General features: G+C 38.9%; 1 protein-coding gene across 1 annotated transcript; it reads right to left on the minus strand.

Annotated features, from left to right (window-relative positions):
• Positions 1–1963: 1963 nt before the first annotated feature.
• scara3 (scavenger receptor class A, member 3) lies at positions 1964–24388 on the minus strand. Its single transcript, XM_031728355.2, has 12 exons — positions 23868–24388; positions 13410–13445; positions 12542–12586; positions 9825–9944; positions 7408–7488; positions 6846–6964; positions 6511–6755; positions 5868–6087; positions 5500–5588; positions 5035–5227; positions 4492–4669; positions 1964–4393 (listed from the first exon to the last, which is right to left on the minus strand). The coding sequence occupies exons 1-12, from the start codon at positions 23872–23874 to the stop codon at positions 3957–3959; spliced, it is 1770 nt and encodes a 589-aa protein (XP_031584215.1). The 5' UTR covers positions 23875–24388; the 3' UTR covers positions 1964–3956.
• Between the last annotated feature and the right edge of the window lie 3195 nt (positions 24389–27583).

The following is a 27583-nucleotide window of genomic DNA, read 5'->3' on the forward strand; positions in this document are numbered from 1 at the left end:
AAGCTTTTATACTTACAGAGGTAAATAGTTTCACTGCTTGAGGTGCCAATCTTAATAAAAAGATAATCACATTTAAATTAAACATGGCCATTAAAGATTACTTATGGCTGTAATATATCACCTGAGAAATGGGAGGGCAAAGAGGGCTGCAAAGACAACTAACTCTAACCCTATAATGTGAATTACAGATGTTCAGGGCTTTTTTTTCTACATCACAGGCATGACATCACATCAGAATCAGCAGAACACATTGGTCCTGTGGGTTTTTGGTAATAAACTGCTGCCCACATACAGCCCATTACAACTACTGAACCTTCTTTATCACCAGTCAGTTGTGGTGTGGAGGGAGGGAAGAGGTGTTACATCCCCCCATTAATGATTTTCAGGAAAATTTTGAAGTTGGAGCTTTTACTCTGTAAAGTGAAGTTTAATTCACTCTGAAGTTCCAGAAAACAAATCTGGTGGGTTGATTTACTGGTCAGTAAGCACAACATGCCTTGCTCTGAAAATTTTCTCATAGCAGGCAGCTCCTTATTTATGTTACAGCGTCACTGAGTGTTGTAATCTGAAAAAAATATATACAACTTTCAAGTCAATCAAAACTTTTCTACATCTACTAGATAAACTATAAGTAGGAAAAAAATCAGTTAGCTTTACTTGGGCACCAAAAAGACAACAGTAGAGCATTTTCACTGGTAAACATGATGAATATTTGTTGCTCTTTTGGCTATGTGTTATGCTGACAGGAGTCTGGGGTTAGAGATGCTGAGCCTTCATAATATGTAAAAAAAAAAAAAAAAAAAAAAACTGTAATTAAAATCCCCCCCTCCAGTGACCTCTGCAAGTTTTAGGTTTAAGGTTCTCAAATATACCTTCCAAGTTAGCGTGTGGTGCACAGTGCAAGCTGAAATTAGCAAATAATTCCTGCCATTGGATACAGAGTGTGTCCAAACACTTGATGATCCTGCAACTGACATCAAGGGTGTGTGGTAGTAAGATCAGAACATTGTGAAGAAGCTATAATTAAATGATAATTATTTAAATAAAAAAGCACAATGAGGGATGTGTATGTAAAGTATTTAAAACAAATAAAAATGTAGCATAGTTGCACAATTGCCTCTCTGTTAATAGCTGGTTGTGGTGATATCTGCAATACTCTGCCCTGCAAATTTCCCGTCCATCAGTTTAGCATCACTGCTAATGATTTATGGCTCTACATATGGGAAGAATTTAGACATGTCTGCTTTAGGGCTTCCCAACTACAAAATAGAAAGACAAGAAATGGTTTGAATTACGATGAAGGATTTCTAAATTATTTTAAAATGACAGAAAATTACACTTTTGCTTCAGCTTTATAGGAAGGAAACGCTTTATGCTTATAACTTCTCAAGAGACTGAAGGAATAAGGGATTTTTGGTGGCTTTCTGAAGGAAGTTTTTGTTGGAGGTCAGGTTGCTTTAACATCCCACAAGGGATGTGATGTTCCAGCACAGGGAAAAAGAGGGCAAGGCTGTGAAAATATCATTCAGCAGGAGATCAGGGCAGCCACAGTCTTCTGCAGGGAGGTTTTCATCTGGTTTCATCCACAGCTGCACAAGCCTTTCTCAGATATCAGTGCAGATTGTTGATAATAGTCACATCTAACAGTCTGATTTACAGTGCTTTGTAGTTGTATAAAATAGGTGATATTTAACATTCCAAAAGTATTTTTTGTTGTCGACTTATTTGTGATCAGCTTTGCACTGCACTAATTGCACTATAGACTTTAACTTTATAAATTATCTGTGTTTTAGATAATAGATACTCATGTTCAAATACCAGGCTATATACATACAATTGAATCAGGCTTAAAAATCTAATGGGGAAGGGTTGTGAATGTGTTTTGATGTAGGGACGAAAACAGTCTCCCTTCTTTACATCATTATATAATCTTTGGAAGTTCAACAGGATACTGACACGGTACAAACTCTACAATAAGTATTTATTGAAGTTCAATGCAAGCCAGTCGCATTTCATTACATCATCCAGATTTACAGACATTTTATGATATTCGTTTTGTTAAACTTTCACTTTGACATATCAGTGATTATTTGTGTTTCTTAAGACCCAAACCCCATTAAAAAACCATAACATCTATTATCAAAGTGTAAAGAAAAAATATCCCTAATTTTGGTGTTTTTATTTTTAATACTTGATAAATTTACATAAACTTCTTGAATTCTGTGACCTGTCAGGCATCATACGTCTTAAAATATTAGTAGCGCATAATGTGAAATGAGCTTATTTGCTTTCTTTCTAGATGTGAGAAAAATAAAGCTCTCTCACTGTCAGGATATACGAGGTTATGCACTTGTGCTTCTTTCGCACTACTAACAACTCAGTTCGGCTCAACTCTACTTGACTTGGTTATTAAGGGCTTTCCATTAGGTGGTAGTACCTGGTACTAGGTGCTTACCTGCTCGGCCAACGTTCCTAGCAAGCTGAGTCGATCTGAAAATGTGACATCAACAGACTGCATGCCACTGATTGGCCAATGGTGTGATTTGATAAGTCATGAGAGTCACTCCATCACAGAAAGGACAAAAAGCCGTAGACAGAGAAGCAGGTATACCATCACCTCAACGTCCTCCATTGGTGTGTTGGGCTTGTGGCAGATACAAATCAAGTCACTGGACTTTCGGCCGCATCGCTATCACAACCCCATCTACATTGAGGTGATATTTAAAATGACTGACACTAGAATAGTGAATCGAGTTGAGTCAAGCTGAATGGATTACTAGTGGAAAATAGTACTAATTTAATCTCCAAAGATCAAAAAATACATCTGAATCTGTTTTTTTCCATATTGTATCTCGCAAAGACATGAGCTAGCCTTCCTCCATGTCCCCAGTCTTTATGCTTAACTAGATTTATCACCACTTTAAGCTCCATGCCAAGACATAGGAGTGATATCAAGCTTCCTATCTTACACTAAGAATTATAAAAAATTATGATCTCTAATGTCAGCAGCAGTTGTTTTTAGATTTCATTTTTACTATTTTCAACTTTACCACAAAAAAACTAATCACTGCATGTAAGAGACATTCACATGAAAAATAAACCCACAACAAAACAATTCATCACCTTTGAACCCACTAAAAGAAAAAAAGTTCTCAGAGTACCCGCTCTGAACCTCCAATGAAAACTGATTTTGGTTTTAATTGTGACACTTTAATAACAGTGCCCCCCATTGGCAAGGTTATGTCAGCAATGTGTACATAATGTCAGAACAAGTGGATATTTTTCCGTAGAGTAGTGAATGACGATGTAAACCTTTGGCTAGTCTGGATGGAAAACACCACTACTTAAGTCCAAATCTGTGGTTAACAACCCTTCCATTTATTATGCCCCAAGGGGTTTTAGCGGCTTGACAACAACCTCAAACACATTCTTTGCTTCTGCTACATTAAACAGGCAAGACTTCATATTCAGTAATGGATGTTTTTCTTTTTTTTTATATTCCTACTGATTTTGTGATCTAGCTTTTTATTTTGTCCCGTAAAGTAATTTGTTATTGTTGTATAATTTCCACTGTAAGAGACCCCATCAGTCATATGAAGACCACTTCCAAAAAGTCTTTCCAAACACTGTCAGCTTTTAGGCTTGGTCATTTTGACTTCTCACCAACAGTTCAGTTTGTAATAGCAGTTCTGTCGTAGTTTTAGGCCTTTCTTTTTAGTTCAGCAAAGGATCAGGAAAACCCTTTTTAACTCCCCCATGTTAAATTTGATTTGATGCACTTGTTCATTAAGTTCTTCATTGTCCTCCTCAGTTTCATAGAAATTGGTAATTGGGCATTGGACCATGACCCCTTCAACTTCTTCGTACGAGACAAATTACATCTGACTCCGTGTTTCTTTCTACTGTCTCTTGGAACCAGCAGCAGGCGCCACAGTCCCTTGTCTGGGGTTGTTGATTCAGTCATGGCTGCACGGCAAGCCTGGAGGTCCAGAGGCTCCTGGTGGTCCATGCGGCCCTACTGGCCCCTGTTTTCCCTTGGGTCCTATTGGCCCGGTAATGCCAGGTATTCCGGCCTGGCCCTGGATCCCTGGAGACCCTGGAGGTCCTGGGAGACCATCTTTACCAGGGGGACCCATATCACCTTTCTGGCCCCTCTCACCTTTTGGGCCTGGTGGACCCATGGACCCCTTATCTCCTTTGCTACCTTGTGCCCCTCTACTGCCACTAGGACCTCTTTCACCAGGTACTCCTTTGGGACCAAGAGAACCTTTAGGTCCAGCAGGTCCACGATTTCCTGTAGGACCTCGGTCACCTTTGCTGCCAGTCAACCCAATGGGTCCTTTTGGGCCACTTTCACCACGGTTCCCTTTGGGTCCTGGGGGTCCAGGAGCGCCTGTTGACAACAGATGGTGTTGTAAATGTAAAAGGAAAAATCAAATGAAAACAAAGCATTCTTTGCTATTCTTGTGGTTTATTCACAGCAACATCCACCTTTAAGTATAGTGAAGTTCTGTATTAGCTGTGTATGGTGAACATCCACTAGTTTCATCTCCTCCATCACCATAGACAAATTCCTGACGTCCATGTCCAGTCGGACATTCAGCAACAAGTTCTGCTGCCTTAGAGTGTCAGCTAAGTGCAGCAGTAGCAAGACTGTGTTGTTCAAGTTCTGCACAAAAAAAGAGAGGAGGGGGCACATAGATAATGAGAAGCAGTTGAAATTTAACAATAGAAGGGCTAAAATATTTGAAGTTTACATGGCAAATCAAAAATCAGCTTAACTAACCTTAAAGCCAACTAACTAGCCTAAGTGATCATGCAAATTGCACTGGTCAACAAGCGTTTTGCTACTGGGAGTCTTTTGTGTGTACTTTAAGAATTTTCACTTGCTGACTTTAAATCTGAAAGCTGTTAGTACTGGACAACTAGTACAACCCAGACAGAAACTGCAATATGTTTCAGGGTTTCGGAAAAACGTTTGGTCTCCAGAAATAACTTCAAAAACTAGAATATAGTTGTTGTGTTTTTTGCAACCTGCAGTTCATCGGTGTGTCTGCCCAGGCGAGTCTGGCATGACGAACTCTCGGTGTTGATGTACTTGTACATGCTTTGGACATGGCTCACAGTAGCATTGATGCTGGAGGAGATTGAGACAATCTCCATTTCAATAGAGTTCAAGCGACCATCCAAGGCAGAGAACCGCTCACCCGTCCGGTTCTCATAGTACCTAAAGAGGACAGAAGTTTTTACTGACTGGAATGATATGTCTCTGTGTGTATATACTAATATATATATATATATATATATATATATATATATATATATATATATATATATATACACAATTTCATGATATGTAAACATCACTCCACCCACAGACTTGTTTCACTATTTAACTTTCACATAAGTCAGACTAATGTAAAAATCAGGGAGTTGATGGTATATTAAGCCTTAACACGAGTAAGTCAGTGTAAGGATATTGAGTGTTTTGAATGTTACCTTGAATGGTAGTGAAGGTCATGCATGTTCTCCTCGTGTTCATCCGTGAATGTTGACACGTTGTCTAGCTGCATCTGTAAGTTCATCACCTGCAGAAAACACCCAAACAATCTGGATCCTATCCTCACACGTCCCCAAATTGCTTGATTTACTGATTTACAAGAGATTAGACTGTCCAGCTGCAAATTGACCATTTGATTCTCCAAAGGACAAGGGAACTTAGAATCAATTTAAATCCCGATAACTGTTCCTCCTAATTGATTTATGGCCATGTAAACAACCATATCTCTTCATTTATGAATGATTTTTTATTTAACACAGTCTGTTTATGAATATCTAAGAACAATCAAGCTTACAAATGCACTAACCTGGTGAGTGAGATCATAGTAGAGCTCAGTGGATATGGCCATCCTTTGGTGATCTACTACGATGTTGTTCTGTAGGAGGCGGATGGTTTGCATTGTGCTGCTGGTGTTGGACTTGATAGCACTCAGAACCCGGCTGTAGTTCTGCCAGTCACTGGTCAGTTTATGGAGGACATACGTGTCCTCATCTGCTTTTCTCTGCAGGGCATCTATCCACTGTGTACTAACAGGTAGAGGGATCACAGCAGTGTTGATAATAAGGGCAAATATCCCTAATACAGTGATCTCAGACACACACCTGATGTTCTAATATTTTGTTTATCGGGGCAACCAACAAGAACTTTGGAGGTATTGAGAACTGCACCAAGGCTCAATAAAACCTAAATCGGGATTATTATGAACTGTGAATTGTGCAAACCTACTCTAGTAGAGTGCAAGCATGAAAACACGGAGTTATAAATGAGCATCACCCTTAAAGGTGAATACATGTAGAGTTAAGGAAAAAGTAAAATAGTCCGGCAGGCTGTGGATGCTGTATAGTTTAAGGTTACTGGTGTTGCAAAATGCTTTCCTCGATTCATAAATCTGAACACAGAGCATACTCCATTAAGTGTATGATCTAGTCCGTTCTCAGCTTTTCATTCACCTGTGTGCCACTGTTGTGTTAACTTGATGCGCTGTAGCTTTGATGTCAAACGAATCCTCCAGCAGTGTTTTTATCTTCTCCTGAGTTTCTTCAACCACGTCCTTCCAGCCCTCCACCCGATCCAGGTACCTTTCCAGTGACTGATTGAGAACTTTGATCGACATAAGGTGGTTTTGGATGTCACGTGTCAGCCGGTTACTTGTATCCTTTAGCGTGGCCTGGGTCTGGGAGGCTTGGTCCAGGTGCTGGAGAAGAACAATGGTGGTAAATTTTCTTTGGGCTTTAAACTACTGGTCCCCTTTTATTATTTGAACTTTTTTTGAGGGCCACCATACCTGCTCCTGTGCCAATATCATTCTCTGAATGTCTTCAAACTCTTTCTTCAGCTTACTGATCTCCTCACTGTACAGAGTTGCATCCAGGCAGCCTGAACAGTTAGATGTGGCCCTCACATCTGGGACGGGAAGTTAAAAAAGGACGTGAATATCAGAGAAAAAAAAAGCAGGGTTGATAGCTGCTCTAAATTACTGTATTTGACAGCTGACCACACAACCAAATTCTTAATGTGTAACTGAGTGAACAGAAGAAGAAAACTAATGTATCAGACAGCTAAACAATCAGCTGAAGCTTGTAAGGTAAACCTTCCTGAATTTAAATATGTTAAAAATGTGCTGATCCATGTCATAACAGACAGTCAACTCCTGTCATACTTACTTACATACTGAAATGCAATTAAAGCTTTTTTAGGAATATATAAAATCCCAGAAGTTGGTAGGAATGTAAGTAAAACAGTTCAATTCAACAAATGTGCAAGAACAAGCTGTGAAAAAAAAATCCTTGATATTTTTCTCATAGTTCTTCAGATCAAAGTGAGTATTTAAAAAAAAGTTACTTTACCCTCTATTCCTTGCTGGACCTTTGTGATCTTTTTGTAGTAAGCAGATTCCTCTTCAGAGAGGCTGTCCACCTTCCTGAACACTGAGTACACAGAATTACACATAAATAGTTCAAAGTATTTTAAACAGTTTTACTTAAATATATATAACTTATATATAAGTGAAGGAACAATAATAGTGAGCGATCCGAGTGCTCTGGGGTAAATGGGGAATGAAATCATTAGATTTAATCATGTAAGGAGGAAATAGTTAACAACAGCAGTAACTTGGTGTTAACAGGAAATAAGAGATACTTAAAGGAGTAAAAACAGGAAGTTGTAATTTAAGCCCTGACAACAAAACACCTAAAGTTTTCGTTGGCCAAAACACTAATTATGAATGATGGTTTATCCAGCTGTTCAGGTTATAATCCCTCAACATATTTCCCAAGTGACTAACAGCAGTTTAGCAACAGTTAGCTTTTTCAACATCCTAAGCTTTGACCCGGGGGTTTATTAGAGGCCGCTCCATAGTTTGTTTGCATATATAAATGCTTCCACATGTGCACATACTAGCTAATGTAACAGTGCAGTTGAACATGGCTTCTTCTATTCATTGAAGCAACAGAATATATTTTAAATGTATGAATGTGAATGAGTAAATCTTTTTTTTTTTTTGGAGGGGGGAGGCAGGGGGGTATATGCATCTGGTGGCATATGTTTCAAAATTTCATTCCCCAAAATATTTTTTCCATAAAGGGGTAAAACTGTGTTACTTCAGTCCATATTTTGTGCGGAAAAAAACTGTTGTTAAAAAACAGATGTTCAGCAGGGAATCGAATATCAAAGGTTACTGTTTCTCTTCTTGTGCATATTCACAGATGGGATTTGCGGCCAAGTGCATGACTTCTTCTAATGGTATTAAAGTTTTAGTACTTTGGTGCTGCGCAGCTGTACTGGAAGTTGACACAGTGTCAGTGTTTTTATTCAAATGTATTTTGCAAACCTAAGCCATGCTGTTGTGCTCTTTTTAGAAAGAATTCGATTTCTCCTGGCAAGACTCCTGGCAACCCTTGCAAACAAGCCATACGTGTTCAGTCTTTTTCTAATTGCGTTGTCATTAACTTTAACATGTAACATACTAAATGAGGGATGTAGAGTCTGAGATGTAGCTCTTGGGTCTTTTGCAATCTTTCTGGCTAAACTTGCACAGTCTAAACTTTGGGTGAATTTGCTTGGACATTCAGTCCTGGGAAAATTGCAACATTGTGTTAAGATATACAGCAAACTTCCCAAACTGTCCTTAAAGAGGTGGTTAAACTTGCTGATGATCAAGTTTTAAAGGAAAAAGTGATATTTTTTAGTATGTCCTGTGACATAAAACATTAGAAATGAAAAAGCTTGTTTTTTACTCTTTTTGTGATTTGAGAACCTGATGCAACAGTATCAGCTGTCAAATTAGTCCTAGCTAATTGTCCTGTATAATGGAAAAAAACAAATGGTAAAATATGCATTTGATTTTCAGTGTAGTTCTGTATGAATTAGAGACAAGAGAAATACTTGAGGTTTCCTCTTTTTAGAGTTTGGAACAGTTTATGGGGGAACAGTTTTGCTTAAGTAAAATAGTATTTTTGTAAATATAAAGGGAGAAAACTAAAGAAAAATTATAGGCATATTTCCAACTGATATTCTGCTAAAACTATTAACTAACTGTGGTTTAAATCCTACATTGAAAATGAATGGTGTCTGATTTGTGTGCTTTTCTTTACACACAATAAAAAAAAACATTATTAATAGATGCAGAAATGGTCTAAAAGGAAGGAAATTAAGCATAAAGGGCTCAAAAATCCCCTACTTAAAATGTGGTTACTCCTGACAACCAAATGTTCGCTGAAACCACTTGCTGATGGCAGATGATGAACATGCACACTCCGTCCAGGTTTCCAGCACATTTGCAAATGAAAAATTACACAAAATGCCCACACGCATTTTGTGGCACGCCTAATTCAAAACTGGGCTTTATTAGGATGTGTATCTGAATGCAACCTTCTGTGTGTTGAGGGATTTTGAATCAGTTCTTGCCTCACTCTGTCCTCTGACGTCCCTGAACAATTGTAAACCATAAAGATTTATGGCTTTCAAGCCCAATAAAAAGTGATGCTGATGTAAAAAGCACCTGCTGGTGCTGAGTAACTGTCAGGTAAAACATGGGCAACAGAATCCAGGAACACATTCACTTGATCTATGGGAGTTTGGGGAGTGAACTATTCAGGCAACTAAAATGTATGTAGAGAAATCTGATGTGCTTTTCACTCATTTTAATGCATAGAGTATGTTTTTATTAATCAAATCACACGGCTGACTGCGTCCAACCAATCTCTGCATGAGGAAGACCTCTGTGTTTTCATTTAGAGCAAATCAAAAGTCAAGTTGAGCTCACCAAGTGAAGCCAGCACTGCAACAGTTATGATTAGGAAGGCAACAAATCCGTAGAGGATTTTGACAGCCAGCTGAAGAGAATGGCTCTGCTGGCAGCGCACGCAGCCACCTCGACTACGACCTGGAGATCAAATCATACGAACAAAGTCAACAAAGTGAGTAAATTAGCAAAGGAAAAACAAAATTGATTATCTGATCTGATCATTTAGTTGTATCTACTGTAAACTTAACCGCTCATAAAAGAAGTATCCAGATTCTTTAGTTAAATTTAAAAAAACAACAACAAAAAAACCAATACTAGCAAAAACATAGAAACCACATCGTTAGGGCAGAGAAATGGTACGGTGTGGTCTACTGACCATGACCTGAGCCACAAGATACTGGAGGTACATGTTGAACTGATATGTATAGTATTTAAAATATCTACAGCTAATACTCTGGTCCAAGATATCATCTCCAAATTTCTTAGTGGGACAGACCAGATTCGGCTGCAGGGACTGTCATGTTTTGACATATAAATCTTTTAATTGTATTTATTTTCTCCCGCTTGGGGGCAACAGGAATAAGTCACGAACACCAAACTGACTTATTTAGTATCATCTTAGAGTTAATATGAGAGACACACAACTATTCCAGTTGTGTTTATATTAATATATATATGAAAAATGTAACTCCATTAATTTTGTTTTTAATTTTCAATCAACTCCTGAGAAACAAATGTGCTCTTCAGCCTCTATGGTCTATCGATGTTCAGCTCATCTCTGAATGTGCTACTTTAGAGGGTTTTTTGTCAATATTCTGCCATTTATTGACTCGACTGATGCAACTGATCTATTGAGTCAGTATATATACCATATAGAGCGATTAGAACATGCTGTAGGTATTACAGGTACTGCACTGCAGTGGTTTGTATCATATCTATCTAATAGACTCCAATTTGTTCAAGTAAATGGAGAGTCCTCTTCACCCACTAAGGTCAATTATGGAGTTCAGGGTTCAGTGCTAGGACCAATTCTATTTACATTATACATGCTTCCCTTAGGCAGCATCATTAGAAGACATAGCATAAATTTTCACTGCTATGCAGATGACACGCAGCTCTATGTATTCATGAAGCCAGGTAACACACACCAATTAGTTAAACTGCAGGAATGTCTTAAAGACATAAAGACCTGGATGGCCGCTAACTTTCTGCTTCTTAATTCAGATAAAACTGAGGTTATTGTACTCGGCCCTGAAAATCTTAGAAACATGGTATCTAAGCAGATTCTTACTCTGGATGGCATTACCTTGGCCTCCAGTAATGCTGTGAGGAACCTTGGAGTCATTTTTGACCAGGACATGTCCTTCAATGCACATATTAAACAAATATGTAAGACTGCTTTCTTCCATTTGCGCAACATCTCTAAAATTAGAAATATCCTGTCTCAGAGTGATGCTGAAAAACTAGTTCATGCATTTATTACTTCCAGGCTGGACTACTGTAATTCTTTATTATCAGGATGTCCTAAAAACTCCCTGAAAAGTCTTCAGCTAATCCAAAATGCTGCAGCAAGAGTACTGACAGGGACTAGAAAGAGAGAACATATTTCTCCTGTTTTGGCTTCCCTTCATTGGCTTCCTGTTAAATCCAGAATTGAATTCAAAATCCTGCTCCTCACATACAAGGTCTTAAATAATCAGGCCCCATCTTATCTTAATGACCTTGTAGTACCATATCACCCTATTAGAGCACTTCGCTCTCGCTCTGCAGGCCTACTTGCTGTTCCTAGAGTATTTAAAAGTAGAATGGGAGGCAGAGCCTTCAGTTTTCAGGCCCCTCTTCTGTGGAACCAACTTCCAGTTTGGATTCGGGAGACAGACACTATCTCTACTTTCAAGATTGGGCTTAAAACTTTCCTTTTTGCTAAAGCATATAGTTAGGGCTGGACCAGGTGACCCTGAATCCTCCCTTAGTTATGCTGCAATAGACGTAGGCTGCCGGGGATTCCCATGATGCATTGAGTTTCTCCTTTCCAGTCACCTTTCTCACTCACTATGTGTTAATAGAGCTCTCTGCATCGAATCATATCTGTTATTAGTCTCTGTCTCTCTTCCACAGCATGTCTTTCATCCTGTTTTCCTTCTTTCACCCCAACCGGTCGCAGCAGATGGCCCCGCCCCTCCCTGAGCCTGGTTCTGCCGGAGGTTTCTTCCTGTTAAAAGGGAGTTTTTCCTTCCCACTGTTGCCAAAGTGCTTGCTCATAGGGGGTCATATGATTGTTGGGTTTTTCTCTGTATTTATTATTGTGGTATCTACTGTACAATATAAAGCGCCTTGAGGCGACTTTTGTTGTGATTTGGCGCTATATAAATAAAATTGAATTGAATTGAATTATATAGTGAATCATTCTCGTCAGGGTGTCCCAAAGCTCAAACTGATATAAAAATTGAAAATTGTTCACATCTGGTATTTTATTCTCTAAGAATAACATTTATTTTGCTAAAATGCTTCAGTTAATTGTAACTTAACTGGTATGATTTCAACTACAAATAATGGATTGATTGGACTGATGTTAGGCATATTTTAAAACTGTATTACTGGACTGGAGCTTTTTAACATAACAAACTCACCAAACCTACAATTTGTACACAAGTCACTGCTGGGGGAAGAAAAAAAAAAGCCCATCCTATGATGATGCTGTTTTTCCTTGTTAGATTTGTTCATGTGGCCCTTACCTCTAAATGAAGGCATTTCCTCCTCCTCTCCAGTGAAGTCCTCCTCTGAAGAACAAAGAAAATGCAAACAAAAGAAGTTGAAAAGATGGTGTTTTTGAAATAAAAACAAGTTTTATTCATCATTATGGCATTTTCAATTCTTTAAATCTTCATCCCATGTAATAGAAGGGCCGTAAAAGAAGCACATAAGGGTTGAAAGGTGATGGATAAGTTTTCACATCTGAATTGTCAACGTTGATCCAGCTAGCTTCCAGACACTTGTTATTAAACAGAGCTGTAATCATATGGTTTCTTCTTATTCTTATGATAAATCTCTCAGGCTATGGATGTAATTACATCGGCCAAGAAGTTTGCTTGAGGCCACTATTTGCACTCAGTGTGAATGTGGTTTATATCAGCGGAGCCACATAACGTCCAGTATAGGCAGGAAGACCATTTTTATTCCAAAGATATCCAGCATGATTTGTGGAGAAACCCAGCAGGTAAAACAGTATAGCAAGGGACCCTTAAATTAACTGACTGGGTCCTGACAGCTTGTATGCGTGCTGTCCAATAAAACTGAGGTTTCTCCGAGGCTTCTTACCAGGAGCTTTTAAAAAATCCTACTTGTAGTTATGATCTGGATGTCAATATCACTGCTTTTACAAGTCAGAAAGAAGTAACATGAATACAGCACATGGCTTATTTGCTTTTCTCTGAGACCAGTTAACTTGATTTCTCAGGAGAAAATTAAACCTGCGTCTGTTCAATGTTAAATTTGTGTCTACAGAATGTGAATACAAGTGATGGCAAATTGAGAGTCGTGCATAATGAACTGGTTCACATCCATGGCTCTTCACCAAGGACAACAAAAGAGTTTGATCATTACCTTTGAAAAGCTGGTTCTCATATCCACCATAGTTGTCTGTCAAAGAGAGACAAAAAGCAGACATTTAAAAAATGAAGCTGAGTGAAATTCAGCTCCTCTGGAGCCACAAACAAGTTTTATTACTCCTCTCATAAATCACACAAACCAGCTGCCTCCCTATTTCCCTTGAAGTGTGCATTGTACCGAGCGCGCACAGCATGAAGCTGCTGTCCCAAAAAATGCATGTTTTTGTTCTTTTTAGATGTTTTCTCTGAATTGTTGCTCACTCAGGACAAACCAGTCCCGCGGTGGTGCGAAGCATGAAAAACTCTGGTGGGAGTGTTGTGTTTTTTGTGAGTCTGAGAAATTTGTCATCACACACAGTCATGGAAAAGGCTGGAGTAAGCACGACTTGATATGACCGCAGAGTGGCTAACAAACCAAATGAAGCTAGATTACTTAAAAATCCCCAGATGCATTTGACTTCATGTTTTCATAGCTGTAAGTAAGTGCTGGGGCTTTATCGCACATTATTAAATGTGCGGCATACAACTGCACCTGGGACACTGTGGGTGTGGAGCTGGAAGTTTAGCAATCACTCATGCTGACCACAGGGGAAACTGTTTCTGAAGAAAAGGAGCCGGAAATCAAAACCGTACACTATTAAAATAAAATAAAATAAAATAAATAACATAAGAGCTGACAAGTTGCTGACGAGCTTGGATACTTTGGAGAATTCATCCAGTGTGCCACACTGGGTTGTGGGACTGCTGACATATTATATTTAATATTTTTTCATTTGCATCTAAAAGTATTTGACTTTCCAGTAATGTTTCTTGGACAGATAGTGTATGTTTATCAAACGTTTTGCTGTAGAGTCTAAAATGGATTGTTGCTTTTGCCCTTTTGCAAGTAAATTGAGGGATAAGTGGCTTGAGCATGAGCTAACTGCATACCAACTGACATGGCTAATTATATACATCCATGTATGCAGGTGGACTTCATCTTCTGGCTTCTTCACTGGCTGCTCAGCTGATTTTCTTTCTAGGTTGCTATTACTCAGATCTAATATTTATATTGTACATTCTTTAACAAGGTCATTCGTCCACTCAAGATGGTTTGTATCTCTAAAATAGCATTTCCTATAAACCATCTGTGCCTTGGCGTCTATAGAAAAGGAATATATAGGTAGTTCATAAAAGCTGTTTTTAGGCCTGAACAATCAGAGCCCAAATAAGATTTTCCAATTGTGTTTAACATCATAAAAGATATTTTAAACCAACTTTTATGCTTAAAAAATATCAGAAGTGTAATGTAAAATGAATGTGTAAGTGGAACCTAAAAGTGCTCCCAAACATGAGACCAATTCCAGTCTCAATTCAAATAAAAAATTTTTATGTAGCGCCAAATCACAACAACAGTCATCTCAAGGTGCTTTATATTGTAATGTAGACCCTACAATAATACATACAGAGAAAAACCCAAGAATCATATGATCCCCTATGAGCAAGCACTTTGGCGACAGTGGGAAGGAAAAACTCCCTTTTAACAGGAAGAAACCTCCGGCAGAACCAGGCTCAGAGAGAGGCAGCCATCTGCAGCAAGAGTCTCCTGGTTAAATGTTAGCTGTGTTTGTCGCACCTCCATCCTAACTGTCTTCGTGTGGAATCCATAGAGTGAAAAACATCTCTATGGATTGTTTTTGGAATGTGACAGGAAATGATTACTTTGACTGTTTTGTTAGTGACTTATTAGTCCCTGAATGTTTCCTTACACAGGTCACAGACAAAATTATTCAGCAGCAACTTAGCATTTCTTGTATTTCTTTTGTGACATTTTGACGAGGATATGGACATATATTTAGACTATGTAATGAATGTTTAGAGCTATGAAAAACAGTGTTTTTAAGGGACTACTCCTTTGTGCAATACAGCTGTGGAAAAAAGAGTCAGAGGTTGCAGCATTTAGTGAAAGGTTTGCCACATGCTAATGAGCAGGTGTAAGAGTTGTTTGGTCTGAGATTTCCACTGTGCAACATAACTTTGGTCTCTTTTGTGCATTGTTATATAAGTGAAAACTGCCTTAAATGTTTCTGTGTTGCAAAAACATGTTGTGGAATTTCTGCTGTGGATCAATCTCTGTGGTTAGCCACAACATCATCTCAACATGAGGCGAGGTCTGGCCTCCGCTAGTGAGAAAAAATAGGACAAAAGAAAAACGACAGGAGAACTAAACCAATGGTGGACTGTAAGACATTAATTTTTTTTAACTAGAGAGACGGTTTTAGTGCAACTTTTGTTGAAAGAAAAGAAATGTGTGTGTAATGCAGACACACACAGTCGCCCTCAGATGACTGGGTTCTGGTTACACATGGCACAAATGAGAAAACAAACAAAGATTCTAGGCTTGGATGAAATTAGGGAAAATATATGTTAGGTTAGGTCAAATGAAATTAAACCATGGGATCTATTTGGAGAACAATGTTAGTGAAGTTTTGATAGAAGAAAGTATACACTTGCAAAAGCAGCAATGAGGTAAATGTTTATGTGAGCCAGTGCCGAAATGGCTGAGGTCAGGTCTGGGTGGACGAGTCACAAAACACTGAGGCTGACATAAGATGGGTGGAGGCAGAGGAAAGGGGAGGGAGTAGAAAGGGGAAAGAGTGAGAGAAAGAACTTCAGGTTATTATGGACTGAGGCCATGCTTACAGTGGCAAGAAAGACTTTTTATAATAATCTGCACCTGGTGGCCAGCTACTCTGGTCAGCAAAAAATCTTTGTCATTAGCTTTCACAAACGTGTAGCTGTTACTGAAGTGCTCGATGTGATCTGCAGCCTGTGCTTGTTTAACTAAATACCTGCAACACTTGGCACTTACAGCTATTTTTTCTCTAACACTCATTATAAGTAAAAATCAAACCTGTATGGAGGGCCACAAGTGCCAAAATGAATTAACTATATTTATAAATAAATAATTGATTGAACATGTCATCAGTTAAATTCAATTCAATTTGTTTCATTTAAATCATTTAATTATTTATTGGCAATTTTAATGAATTAATGATACATTTATTGATGTCCCTATTTCAATTAATTATTTCTCATTTTAATTAATTAAATATTTCATGATTTCTGTGAGGTATGGAGGGCCACAAGTGCCAGAATGAGTTAAATTAAAAACATCATTAAATAAATCATTATATAGTAACATGGTGGTTAGCACTGTTGCCTAACAGCTTGTCCCCTCCATATCTTTCAGCCATGACTCATTTGTTAAATTTGTAATTTCCACTATAACTACTACTAGCTAAACTGGGACTCTGCAGTCTCTTCTGCTGACCTAAGTTGGTCAAAACACTAAATTTAACCCTGCAAACAGCAAGCAATTTTCAGAAGTTTGTGTTCAGAACTTTACAACATAAGGTAAAAACAGAGTTTGTGCAATTATATCTCCCATTTTCCTGGCAAACCATAAAGAAATCATGGATTGCTCAAAAATCTTGCAACTGGCTTCATGTTGTAACAGTGAAATTAAAAGTAGTAATAAATTTAAATGTGGGTTTTGGTGAAGAGCCCTCATGTCTGTCTAAAAGAGGTATAAATCCTGTTCAGAGACCTTCCCACCCTGACTAAAGCACATACTTGGTGGAAAAACTGAATTCCTGGAATTTTTGGGGACTTTTGTGGTATAAATATGTTTGAATGCCAGCACACTGTCTGTTACTGGAAGTTGAAATTCAAATTCTAAAACTGTATTCAACCAGAAATATCCAACAGCTCTACATGTATGACTCTCCTTTGCTTCCTTTGACTTGCACTTTTTTTTTTTTTGTCGTGTTTTCGCTTCTCTCAGTGGAAAAAAAAAACCCTCTTATGTCTGTCTCGTTAGTGGGGAAGCTGTCATGTCCAACACACACACAGACCAGAACTGAGCTGATCTGACAGCAGCACAACACAGCCCTACCATATTAAAAGTATGTTTTGGTTCAGTGGAAAGGCAGTCTTAATAGTTTGCTGTGCTTCACAAACCTACCACCTATGGTCTGAAAGCATTTCCCTCCAAATTAAACAAACACAGAGCATCTGCATAAACAGTTCACATAAAAAACCCTTTGCTTTCCTGTCACTGATAGGGTCAGATTATTCAAAAGCACCATTGCAACATTGATTCAGCTGGTTCAAATTTCGTCACTAATTGAGAATAACACCTTCAGGGTTTAGGATAACTGCTGCGAGGTGTAATAAGATAAAAGTGAAGAAAATAAAAACAGATTTCTATCGAATAAATCAACCAAAACATTAAAACCTTCTGCGGGGTATTATGTAGGTCCATCCATGCTGCTAAACAGCTGTGGTAATGGACACCTGTACATAGGTACCCCATCCTCCTGTTCATTCCAGTACATCCCAGGCATACTCAGCAGCAGTCAGGGGTTAGATCTCTGGCTAGACCTTTCTCCCTGAGGATGTGGTCACATGCAGATTACCTTTACACTCATAAAAACCTCATTGCTTTCAGATCCCTGTGCATTTATACTTCACATAAATGGGCATTTTCCCCCTGGCAGGTAAGTTATACTGATCACATGCATATACCAGGTGTAAGTGGTGTATGAAAGCAGCTGGCCCTGATTATATGGTAACTGTGCTTGTGACCTATGTAACCGAGTTAGAGACCTTACATGCATATAGCATTGTTAATGTACATACAGTTAGGTGTATATATTTTTGGACATGTGATAGCACAATTTCATATTCAGGTCAAAGTTATTTGATGAATGTGGCTATTTGCATAAAAAAGTTTGAGGTCCACAGAGGACCAAGGTCGTGGATGATCATAGGATGCTTTCCATGGTCAAGCAAGGTGGTTGAGCCTTATCCAGGAGGAAGCCATGTCAATTTTTCTATAAAAAAAAAGTGTATAATACGATACTTTACTATAGAAAATAGTTCAGAACATTCCTCAGTTAACAGTTAGAGGATTAGACAGCTAGACCAGTTCTGTAACAGCGCTCATTAGACAGATTAAACTAAGATCAGGACCAGGAAGATTCAGCTGGCTGCAGCAAAGTTGGCTGGATGGTGCTTCACAGCACAGATTGGTAATGACCCAACAAATACAACAAAAGCAAGCCAGGAATTTTTGAAAGATAGGAGGTGAAATATGCAGCCATGCTCGCGTTAATCAACTGATCTCAAATCGATTAAGAATGGATTTCACTTAAATGAGCAAGCTGAAGGTAGAAAGACAAACAAAGGAATGGAAAATGAAGAGAGATGCACTAGAGGCCTGGAAAAACATCATAGGAGAAATCCCATTCTTTGGTGGTCCTCTGACTCCAAACTTCAAAGACCTCATTTGCAAAGGATCATTGACAAAGTATTTAAAATAAGTCTTTTGAGCCACTTGTGTATAAAAATGGCTGTGAAGGCATGTTGGTTAATACAATATTTGTTTACAGTCCTTCAAATTAAAGCAAAGCCCATACTCATTATATGACTTTAGTATGTTTTGTTAAACAGCTAAAAAAAAAAAAGTGTTTAAAAATGTGTGAACCTTACTATGTACAACGGATTTACACGGTTTAGGTAAACAAACATTGACGCAGTTTAAACTGAACTCTGCTTTTTTAGAGGAAACATGTGAAGGACAGAATATGCAACACAAAGATGCATCATAATCAGAAAACAATCATAAAGCAAGGACTAGAAATGGAAATAGATACATTATATACTCTGTGTCCAACAAGATTAAAAATAAGAATAAAAGTACAAAACAATCAAAATATATTTATATTATGGACATTCTTTGTGAGACATTTGAGACATTCGGTATTTCTGTGCACAATGAATAGTTCATGTCCTCAGTGTGAACACCAATAGGAATAAAGATTATAAAACACAGCCAGAAATGCCAAAAACCATCTGCTGCTACAACAGCCTCCATTCTTCTTGCAAAGTTTTTCTTGGTCCCGTTCACACAAAGTGGTCTCGGAGTCTACATTCCCATTTATCCCACAGGTGTTGGATGGAGCAGAGATCAGCTAAACTTCCACACCAAACTCTGAAATCCACCTCTTGGTGGACTGGTTTGGGGGCATTGCTTCATGCTGTAGCTTTAAGATTAACCCTAATCTTTCCCAAACCATGAAAGCCACAGACAAAAACTACTGAGTCATGCAGACAAGCATCCACAGGTAAAGCCTGTGGCTGTCAAAGCCCTCATGTGTAGACGATGTACAATGAACAACCATAAAAACTATGAAAATATCAACACTAGCAGTTTTGAACAGCCTTTTCCGTGTCCCTGATATGCTTCTAAGGGAAGAAGAAAGGTTGTGGAAAATATAAACTTCCTGCAGTCTAACAGTCAGATCTCAGGATGTCGTTCTGATCTTTTACTCTCTGACTTTTGGTGTTTGTGAAAGCAGCACCACGCCTGTATTTGATTCAGCTAACCATCAGCACCACTTCATGTTTGTGGTTCCTTTGCTGAGGTTTTATCTCAGGGGGCTCTGGACTTTCCAAACCCCATACCCACCCTTTTTCTCCCTTAGGACTTTACTTTCACTACAGGCATTGTACAAAATGTTATCCTCGGTAAATAACAGGCTCTGTATGCCCTCTGACCTCCCCACATCACTCACTGCATGATCCAATTTTCTGTTCAAATAGAGATGCCCACTCCACATCATAATAGTTTTTCATGTTCCCATCCTTCATTGGTTCATTCTGCTGTTTTGACCAGTAAAACCTCCTCCTCCTGCAAATCCAAGCCTTAAGTGGAACCAGAGTTAGGAGATGGGGCCTCCTCCAGATCAGAGTGGAGGTCTTGACCACAACTCATAAAGTCAAATGAGTCCCTTTCTAAAGCTTTGTTGACATCTCAGCCATTTAGGTGCCCTGTGACTGGAATGCGTGGTTTCTGCAAAAGAATATAAATGGTTGGTATGTGTTGCTGCAAACTGTGAACCATAACGTATAGAAAAGCCATTTCAATAGAGCACTCTTTTATTGTGGTTAGGCAGTAAAACACAAGATCTTTGCAGTTAACATCCAGTAAATGGATCATGTTTGTTCTAGATTAAACTGATTTGGAAAACCAGGCTGAGGAGGTAAAAAAAAAAAAGAAGAAGGAAGAAAGGCCTGGTTAGTTTTCTACAGTAAGACTGCGAGGCCAAAGGAAATGTACAATCTTCAACAACTGTGTATTTTCAAAGACTTTCTGTATTTACTCACCCTCAAACTTTATAATCACTTCCTCATCTTTTTACTCCAAAAGTTTTCTAGCCAAAGTGTACAGTTGACAGCTTGGACATCATTTTTCATTTTTTATTCTTTTTGTTCTGGAGTCTAATTAACACCAGTGTTTGCTCAACTGTACCAAATCAAAATAGGCTGCACCACAGAAACTAGTACTACAAAAACTTGAATGCCTTTGTTTGGCTCGACTAAAAACAACAGCAGCATAAGAAACAAAACAGTAATGGATCAAAATGCTGTTAAATAATAATATCTCTGTAAGGATTTCAACTAAAACTCATAAAAATCAATCCAGTATACCTCAGATTGCAAAAACTTACCTGCAAAGCTAACAGAATAACTATTAGCTACATTAGCTGCATCTCTCCCTACCTGGGATAACCTGGGTGTTTTTTCATCATCATCTTAGTTTCAACTAGTGTGTTTAAAGTCTCGTCCAGGCTTGTTGGCACAGATTAGAAACATGGCTAAGGTCAGACTAGTTCGTCCATGTAATATGACAGCTTATTCACACCCTCATCTCCTCCAGATTAGACCACTGTGATCACTCAGTTGAGATCAGATATGTCTGTGCATCTGTGCAAACATTTAAAAACAGACTCAAAACATTCTTGTTCATAAAGGTCTACACTTACTAGTCGTGTTTTTGCTTTATTATATTTCGCTGTTTTTACTGACATATTCAATTAAGCTACTGTAAACACACACGGGATTTTATGTTTTTATCTTCAACTGCCATTGCCATTGAAACTCACTGTACAGATCCCTAAATGATGCAGCAGTTTCCCATTTATAGTCTTTGGCCTCCAGTCCTTGCAAAATGACACTGGCCTCCCATTTCCTGCAGAATGCAATTTAAGATTTTGCTGATTACTTTTAAATCTGTTAATGGTATGGCCCTAACCCCTCTATGACCAGTTCTTATACAGGACTTTTCCACTTAAAGCACTTTACACAACTTGCCTCATTCACCAATTCACACCCACTCGCGCAGACTGGGATCGAACCACCGACCTTCCAGTTAGTAGGTGGCACTACCACCTGAGCTACAGTTACTGTAGTTGCTGTTACAGGCTCCACCGCCCAGGCTTAAAACAAAGGGGGACAATGTTTTCACAGTTTTAAGCCCAATGCTGTGGAACAAACTTTTTAAGCTACCATTAAACAACCTAAAAAATCTATATGTAGCTATAGACTGGCTTTTGTAAAAAAAAAAATTTATCATTTCATCTTAAATTTTCATCTTTTCTCTTGCATTCTTATTTTAGCTCATTTCGTGGATTCTGGAATGTTTTAATGCTAGTTTTTGTCAATTATTGGAAGCAGCGTGTAACTCTGATTTATAGAGATACTGAGAGATGTAAAAATAAAGGTAATTAATGCTATTATTATTACACTACAAAGGTAAATGAGAGTTTTTGGTTTTGTTTTGGGTGTGGCATGGAAAGACAGCAACATTTCAGTCAGTAGCAGGAGGCTTTGCTGTCAGTCTGACAAATTCAGTATCAAATTCTATTCGGGCACTGCCGTTACCTTAGTTGTGGCATTGTTTGTTGTTTGTGTGAGTTAAACTGTCAACTACAACTAGAAGAATCTAGTATTTTGTGCAGTCAGGGGCTCAACAAGTTGCAAGTGATTACAAAATTAAGCTGCAGTTCACATTTCCGGCAAGTACCACAACATGTCGTGTTCAATGTGAGACAGTATGACCCTGTCAAAAGTTTTTCATAAACAAGTTAGTATGTAGTCCACATAGTTCATCGGAGTCCAGTAATATAAGTATTTAAACTGTGATGCAGTGAAAGAATTAAGCTCTGTTTACACATAAAAGTGGTGAGAAGAGGGGAGAAAAACAAACAGCCACTGTTATAGCTGGAACTTATAATGTTGCTAAGGTCTTAATTAAAGATCAAGTTGCACATTCAACATCACATTCAACATTTTGTGCTGCTAGTTCTAATGTGAAAACATGAAAATGCCCTGGAGAAACGTTTAGATTATGAATCCAAGCTAGAAAAAACAAATGAGGAAACGCACTCTGAATACAGTGACAAGAAGCCAACACAGCTTCCAGATAGTCTCCTTCTTCTCCTTTCACTTCAAATTCACGATGCTTTGACTGTAAATTTATATAAAGCTTCCACAGCAAAAATTGCACTGAGAACATGAAAATGTTCTCAGGCCTCCACTTTGCTCACTCTTTCCTTTTCCTTTGCCAGCCATACACCTGTCTGCCTGCTTTTCCTTTCCCTCCACCTCCTTGTTTTGGGACTCTCCCCCTCCTCTCCATTCTGGGAGGAATGTATGAGGCAGCATGTTTTGTTCTGGCTGGGCTGGACTGAAACCACTAACAGACCTCCTGCACTGTATGGCTGAGAAGAGTACTGTTCTTGGAGTTAATTTGCTGTGTCCCCCTGTGGTTCATGTGAAGCTTCTCCCCTATTTAAGCTCAATGTACCAGTTAGAGGTAGAGATTGATATTTCCACCAAATATACTCTTCTTATATGGTAAACATAAACCTTGAAAGTTAAAAGAGATCATTCAAAGTAAAGCAAACAAATTATCAGTTATGATAATGAATATGTGAGGACATCTCCACGTATTTTCAAGCTGTTAGTCCTTTTTGGTTTCTCCCTCTCACTCCTGCTCAGTCATTCCCTCTGTATCCACTCCCCCCATGTGACTGCTGTGCATACTGTATCTCTGGAAACTATCTAAGTACTTCTGCTTTCTTCACAGCCGTTGGCAGTTTTCCTTGCATAGACTGTTGTAAAAATACTCAAATTCAACTCGTATATTTTCACCCGCCCTATCTTAAGCGGAATATTAAGTCAATCTGCGGTAGATTGGCATGGCTAGAGAGTATCTAAAGTTTTATGAGACAGGGCTGTGGTGCACGCATATACACATTATAGAGATTTAAAGATGACTGATCAAAGTGTCACATCCAACAACAACACATGCACTTTCTCAGGATCTGCACTGCCAGGTTTCAGAGCTGATGAGAAGCATATGTGATTGCTAGTGCCCTGTGCAGGTGCCTGTCTGCATCTCACCATAAGACATAATGTTTCTCACTACATTTCTAAGTGTTTTCCACACTGGGAAATTCACCTATGTTTTCATAAGATGGATCTTTTGCACATTCATAAGTTGGTGAAATAGGAAGAAGTTGCATTTCTAGATGCTAAGATGTTGTAGGTGAAGTCTCTTTACCTTTCATGATTTCTGGCTCCAGATATCGTCTGCAGTATTGCCAACTTGTTGCAGTCTATTTTTCTTTCTTCTCAAAATCAAGTGCAAAGAAAAAGCAGAAGTAGTCAGCAGTGTACCAATGGGTCATTCATGCGCATCGTTCCAGTGGTGACCAAATTTCCAGAGAAAGCGAGAAAAAAAAAAGCACCTCCAACTTTGAAAAAAAGAAGCAAATCATGCACAAAAGACGTTCATTCACATCCAAAGTAGTGAAGAATAAAACAATCTTTGTTAAAATTTAGAAAATAAAAAAACTATGCAATATCTGGATTATTAGAAATATTCTGAAAAGTTGGTCGATGCTGAAGGAAGGTGATCAAAGCTCATCTAACTTTTGCACATGTGTATTTGCCTGCAGCTCTCTGGCATCATCCCTCTCCCATCCAGAGCCTGAGAAAGCTAAAGCTCCTTAGACAGAAACCATGTGTAGCTTTAGAGAGGGAGGGACAACTGGAGCATGGCAGGATAAAGAGAAAGCATAGGATTGGTAAGAGAGATATAAGCAAGCAGGCAGGGAGGCAGAGAGAGAGAGAGAGATATGGGAGGGAAACAAAGAAAGTAAAAAACGAGGGAGGGACAGAGAAAAGGACAGAATGAAAAGGCAAAGGGAGGGGGAGAGGGAGGCAGGGAGGGTCCGTGTGTTTTGTTGAACGTCAGTTTTGTGGCCGAGGCTAATTGCTAACAAATGTCTGAACACTGTGGAGTGAGCACCTTGAATATCTGTGGCCTTGGCCTGTGAGACAGGAAAATAGTTTCTTTGAAAACACACCAGTGCACACACTACAACACACATGTCAAAGCCATAATCCAGACCTGGCACCAGTTTGCAGTCCTCTCAGTTTGCTCCCCTTAACCTTGACTACCAGTGAGTTAGACTAACAGCAGGTGTAATTCTCGCACCGACACACACACACATCCGGCCAATCAGCTGACGAGGCAGCTCCAGTGGCCGTCTGTCAGACTTACAATTTTCGCTTCTCTCTTCCCTCTCCTGCACTCACTGTGCAGTTTAATATAGCTGTTTACTGTTAAATAAATAGATAACTGTATTAGTTTTGAAAGGCAGGAAATGAAAAAGTCTCATCACATAATTAGTCTGAGCTGCAGTTCAGAACAGAGGGTCTATTAACTGTTTATCATGTACTTTAATTATTATTACTGATAAAGTATACACTCACCAGCCACTCCATTAGGCACAACTGTGCAACTGCTTGTTAATGCAGATGTCAAACAGGCCAGTCAAGTGTTACCATGAATGCATTTAGGCTTGGAGGCATGGTCAAGATGATGAATTGAATGGGGAAGAAAGGTGATTTAAGTGGCTCTGAACATGGCATGGTTATTGGTGTCAGATGTATTTCAGAGACTGCTGCTTACTGACATTTTCTCTCACAACCATCTCTAGGATTTGCTGAGAACCATGTGAGAGAAAAAACATCCAGTGAGCAGCATTTGGGTAAAAATATCTTGTTGATGCCAGAGATCAGAGAGGAATAGCCAAACTGCTTCAAGTTAAAAGGAAGGCAACAGTAACTCAACAGGAAACAGAGACACAAGCTCTCCAACTGGACTATAGAAGATTGTAAAAACATTGCCTGGTCTGATGAGTCTTGATTTCCGCTGTGATGTTCAGATTGCAGGGTCAGAATTTGCTAAAAATTATATGAAAGCATGGATCCATCAAGCCTGGGTTTAGGCATTTGCTGGTTGTGCAATGGTGTGGGAGATATGGACTCCCCTTTATGACCACAGTGTAGTCATTTTCTGATCACAAAGCTCAAACCATCTCAAACTAGTTTCTTGAACACGATAATGAGTTCACTGTACTCTGATGACCTCCACAGTCTCCAGATGTAAACATTTACACCCACTGGACACCTGGAGCCTAATGAAGCCTGGGGCTAAGAGACAGGCTGCACTCTGGAAAGGTCACCAGTACATCACAAGGCTAATAGAGAGAGACAGAAAACCATTCACACTCATACCTCCTAGATATGGCTGACATGTAAAGGAATGTTGAATAGGTGAGAAAAATAATACGAAGGTGTTTTCATATAAATTGTGGCAACTGGGATAAGCTCCGCCAGTATAAGCAGCTAAGAAAATGGACGACTGCACTTTCCAGTACAGAAATCTGTAACAGCCCAAAGGACATTCTTTGCAGTCATTACTATAGTAAATACTCTTATCTGGATACTTCAGTGCTGCCAAATTGTCATTATCTAAAACAAAGCCCCAGGAAATGCTCTTTTTCTTCAATAAAAAAGATGCTACAGTTTCTAAAAAGCTTGAATTCCATGAGGTTATTTATAGTATGAACCCACCGGCCTTTAATCACTCTGTGCAGTTTGGGTTTTTTAATCAACTTCGTTGACTCACATTCCAGCGAACTCACACATCCATCCACACAGAAACACATTCTTCCCTAAATTGATACCAGAATCATCCAAATGTTTGAAGTTCTCCCATGGTCTGTTAGCCACGGTCATTCAGCACACCAGTGGGACCAATTAAGCCTGTTGATAATGATGTTTTGTGTTAGACATCAGCGGAGTAAGCTCTCTGCTTGCATGTGTATATACTGAAATACTCAAAGTCATGGCACCAACTGAGGGTTGGCTCCAGAGCTGGATGGTTTCAGTTCAGTAGTTATCCAAGTGAACACAGCCACAGCCTGGCAGCCTGGCACACACACACGCAACAGTACACCACACTTTGTCAACACCTGTATGAACTAACGCATATTCACACTGGGTGTAAAGTACATTTGCTATGGGTCACGCAACAGATAATTAGTTTAGCAACACTCGGTTGCTGGTAAATCATCAAAACTGAGGAAAACGAGTTGAACATAATTCCAGGCCATAAAACTGTTAGCGTCACGGGAGCGCTGCTGGTCTGCGTGAAGTTAAAATGTTGAATTGTGAAAAAAGATTTGCTGCCTTGTAGCGTTTGGAACTACATCACACAGCTCAAACAAAGGAAGCATCAGTGAGTGTGGATGGTTTATCTCACATCATCTGTAGTGTACGAGTCAATTAGGAACTGCATTTAAGTCTGATTTTGATCTATAAAATTGGTTTTTGGCCAGTTAGTGCCAAAAACTGTGAGTGGGGCCGGGGTTTAGTTGGTGTCTACTCCTTTGTGAAAGGAAAGAGAAATTGTAAACCACAGTGTGTGAGGCTTAATTTGAAATGTAATATCCTTTCTTTTGAAAATATGCGTATGTGGCTAAAGCCAATTCCATACATTTGAAGACATGTTTTTGACATCTTAGCAAATGTTTGGCTAATCTTCTTTTACCTCTGTTTTGGTGTTCATCAGCTCATGTGGCAATAATAATTACAGGGCACTTTTTGACCAAAACAAAGATGGTTGCTCAAGCAACACCATAAAATGAGTAACATATATGTTTCTCTGGAAGCTAAATGCTTCACTGGATGTGTTCACCAATCAGTTGGTCAAATGATGAAAGTTCAAGTATTAGCCAGTATCACGCAGGTCATGTGTAGCCCAAAAGGCTTAATGTGAGTTGCAGATGACAAATTCATCCGACCTTTCCGACTTGGTTTTCTATTGCAAATTACAAATTGTAAATTTAAAACACATTCCCCAGAATACCTGAGTATGATGTTTCACTGGTATAGTATTTCTCTCGCTTTCACTCTCTGTTACCT

Source organism: Oreochromis aureus, linkage group 15, assembly GCF_013358895.1.
Source record: "Oreochromis aureus strain Israel breed Guangdong linkage group 15, ZZ_aureus, whole genome shotgun sequence".
In the NCBI taxonomy this organism is placed as follows: Eukaryota; Metazoa; Chordata; class Actinopteri; order Cichliformes; family Cichlidae; genus Oreochromis; species Oreochromis aureus.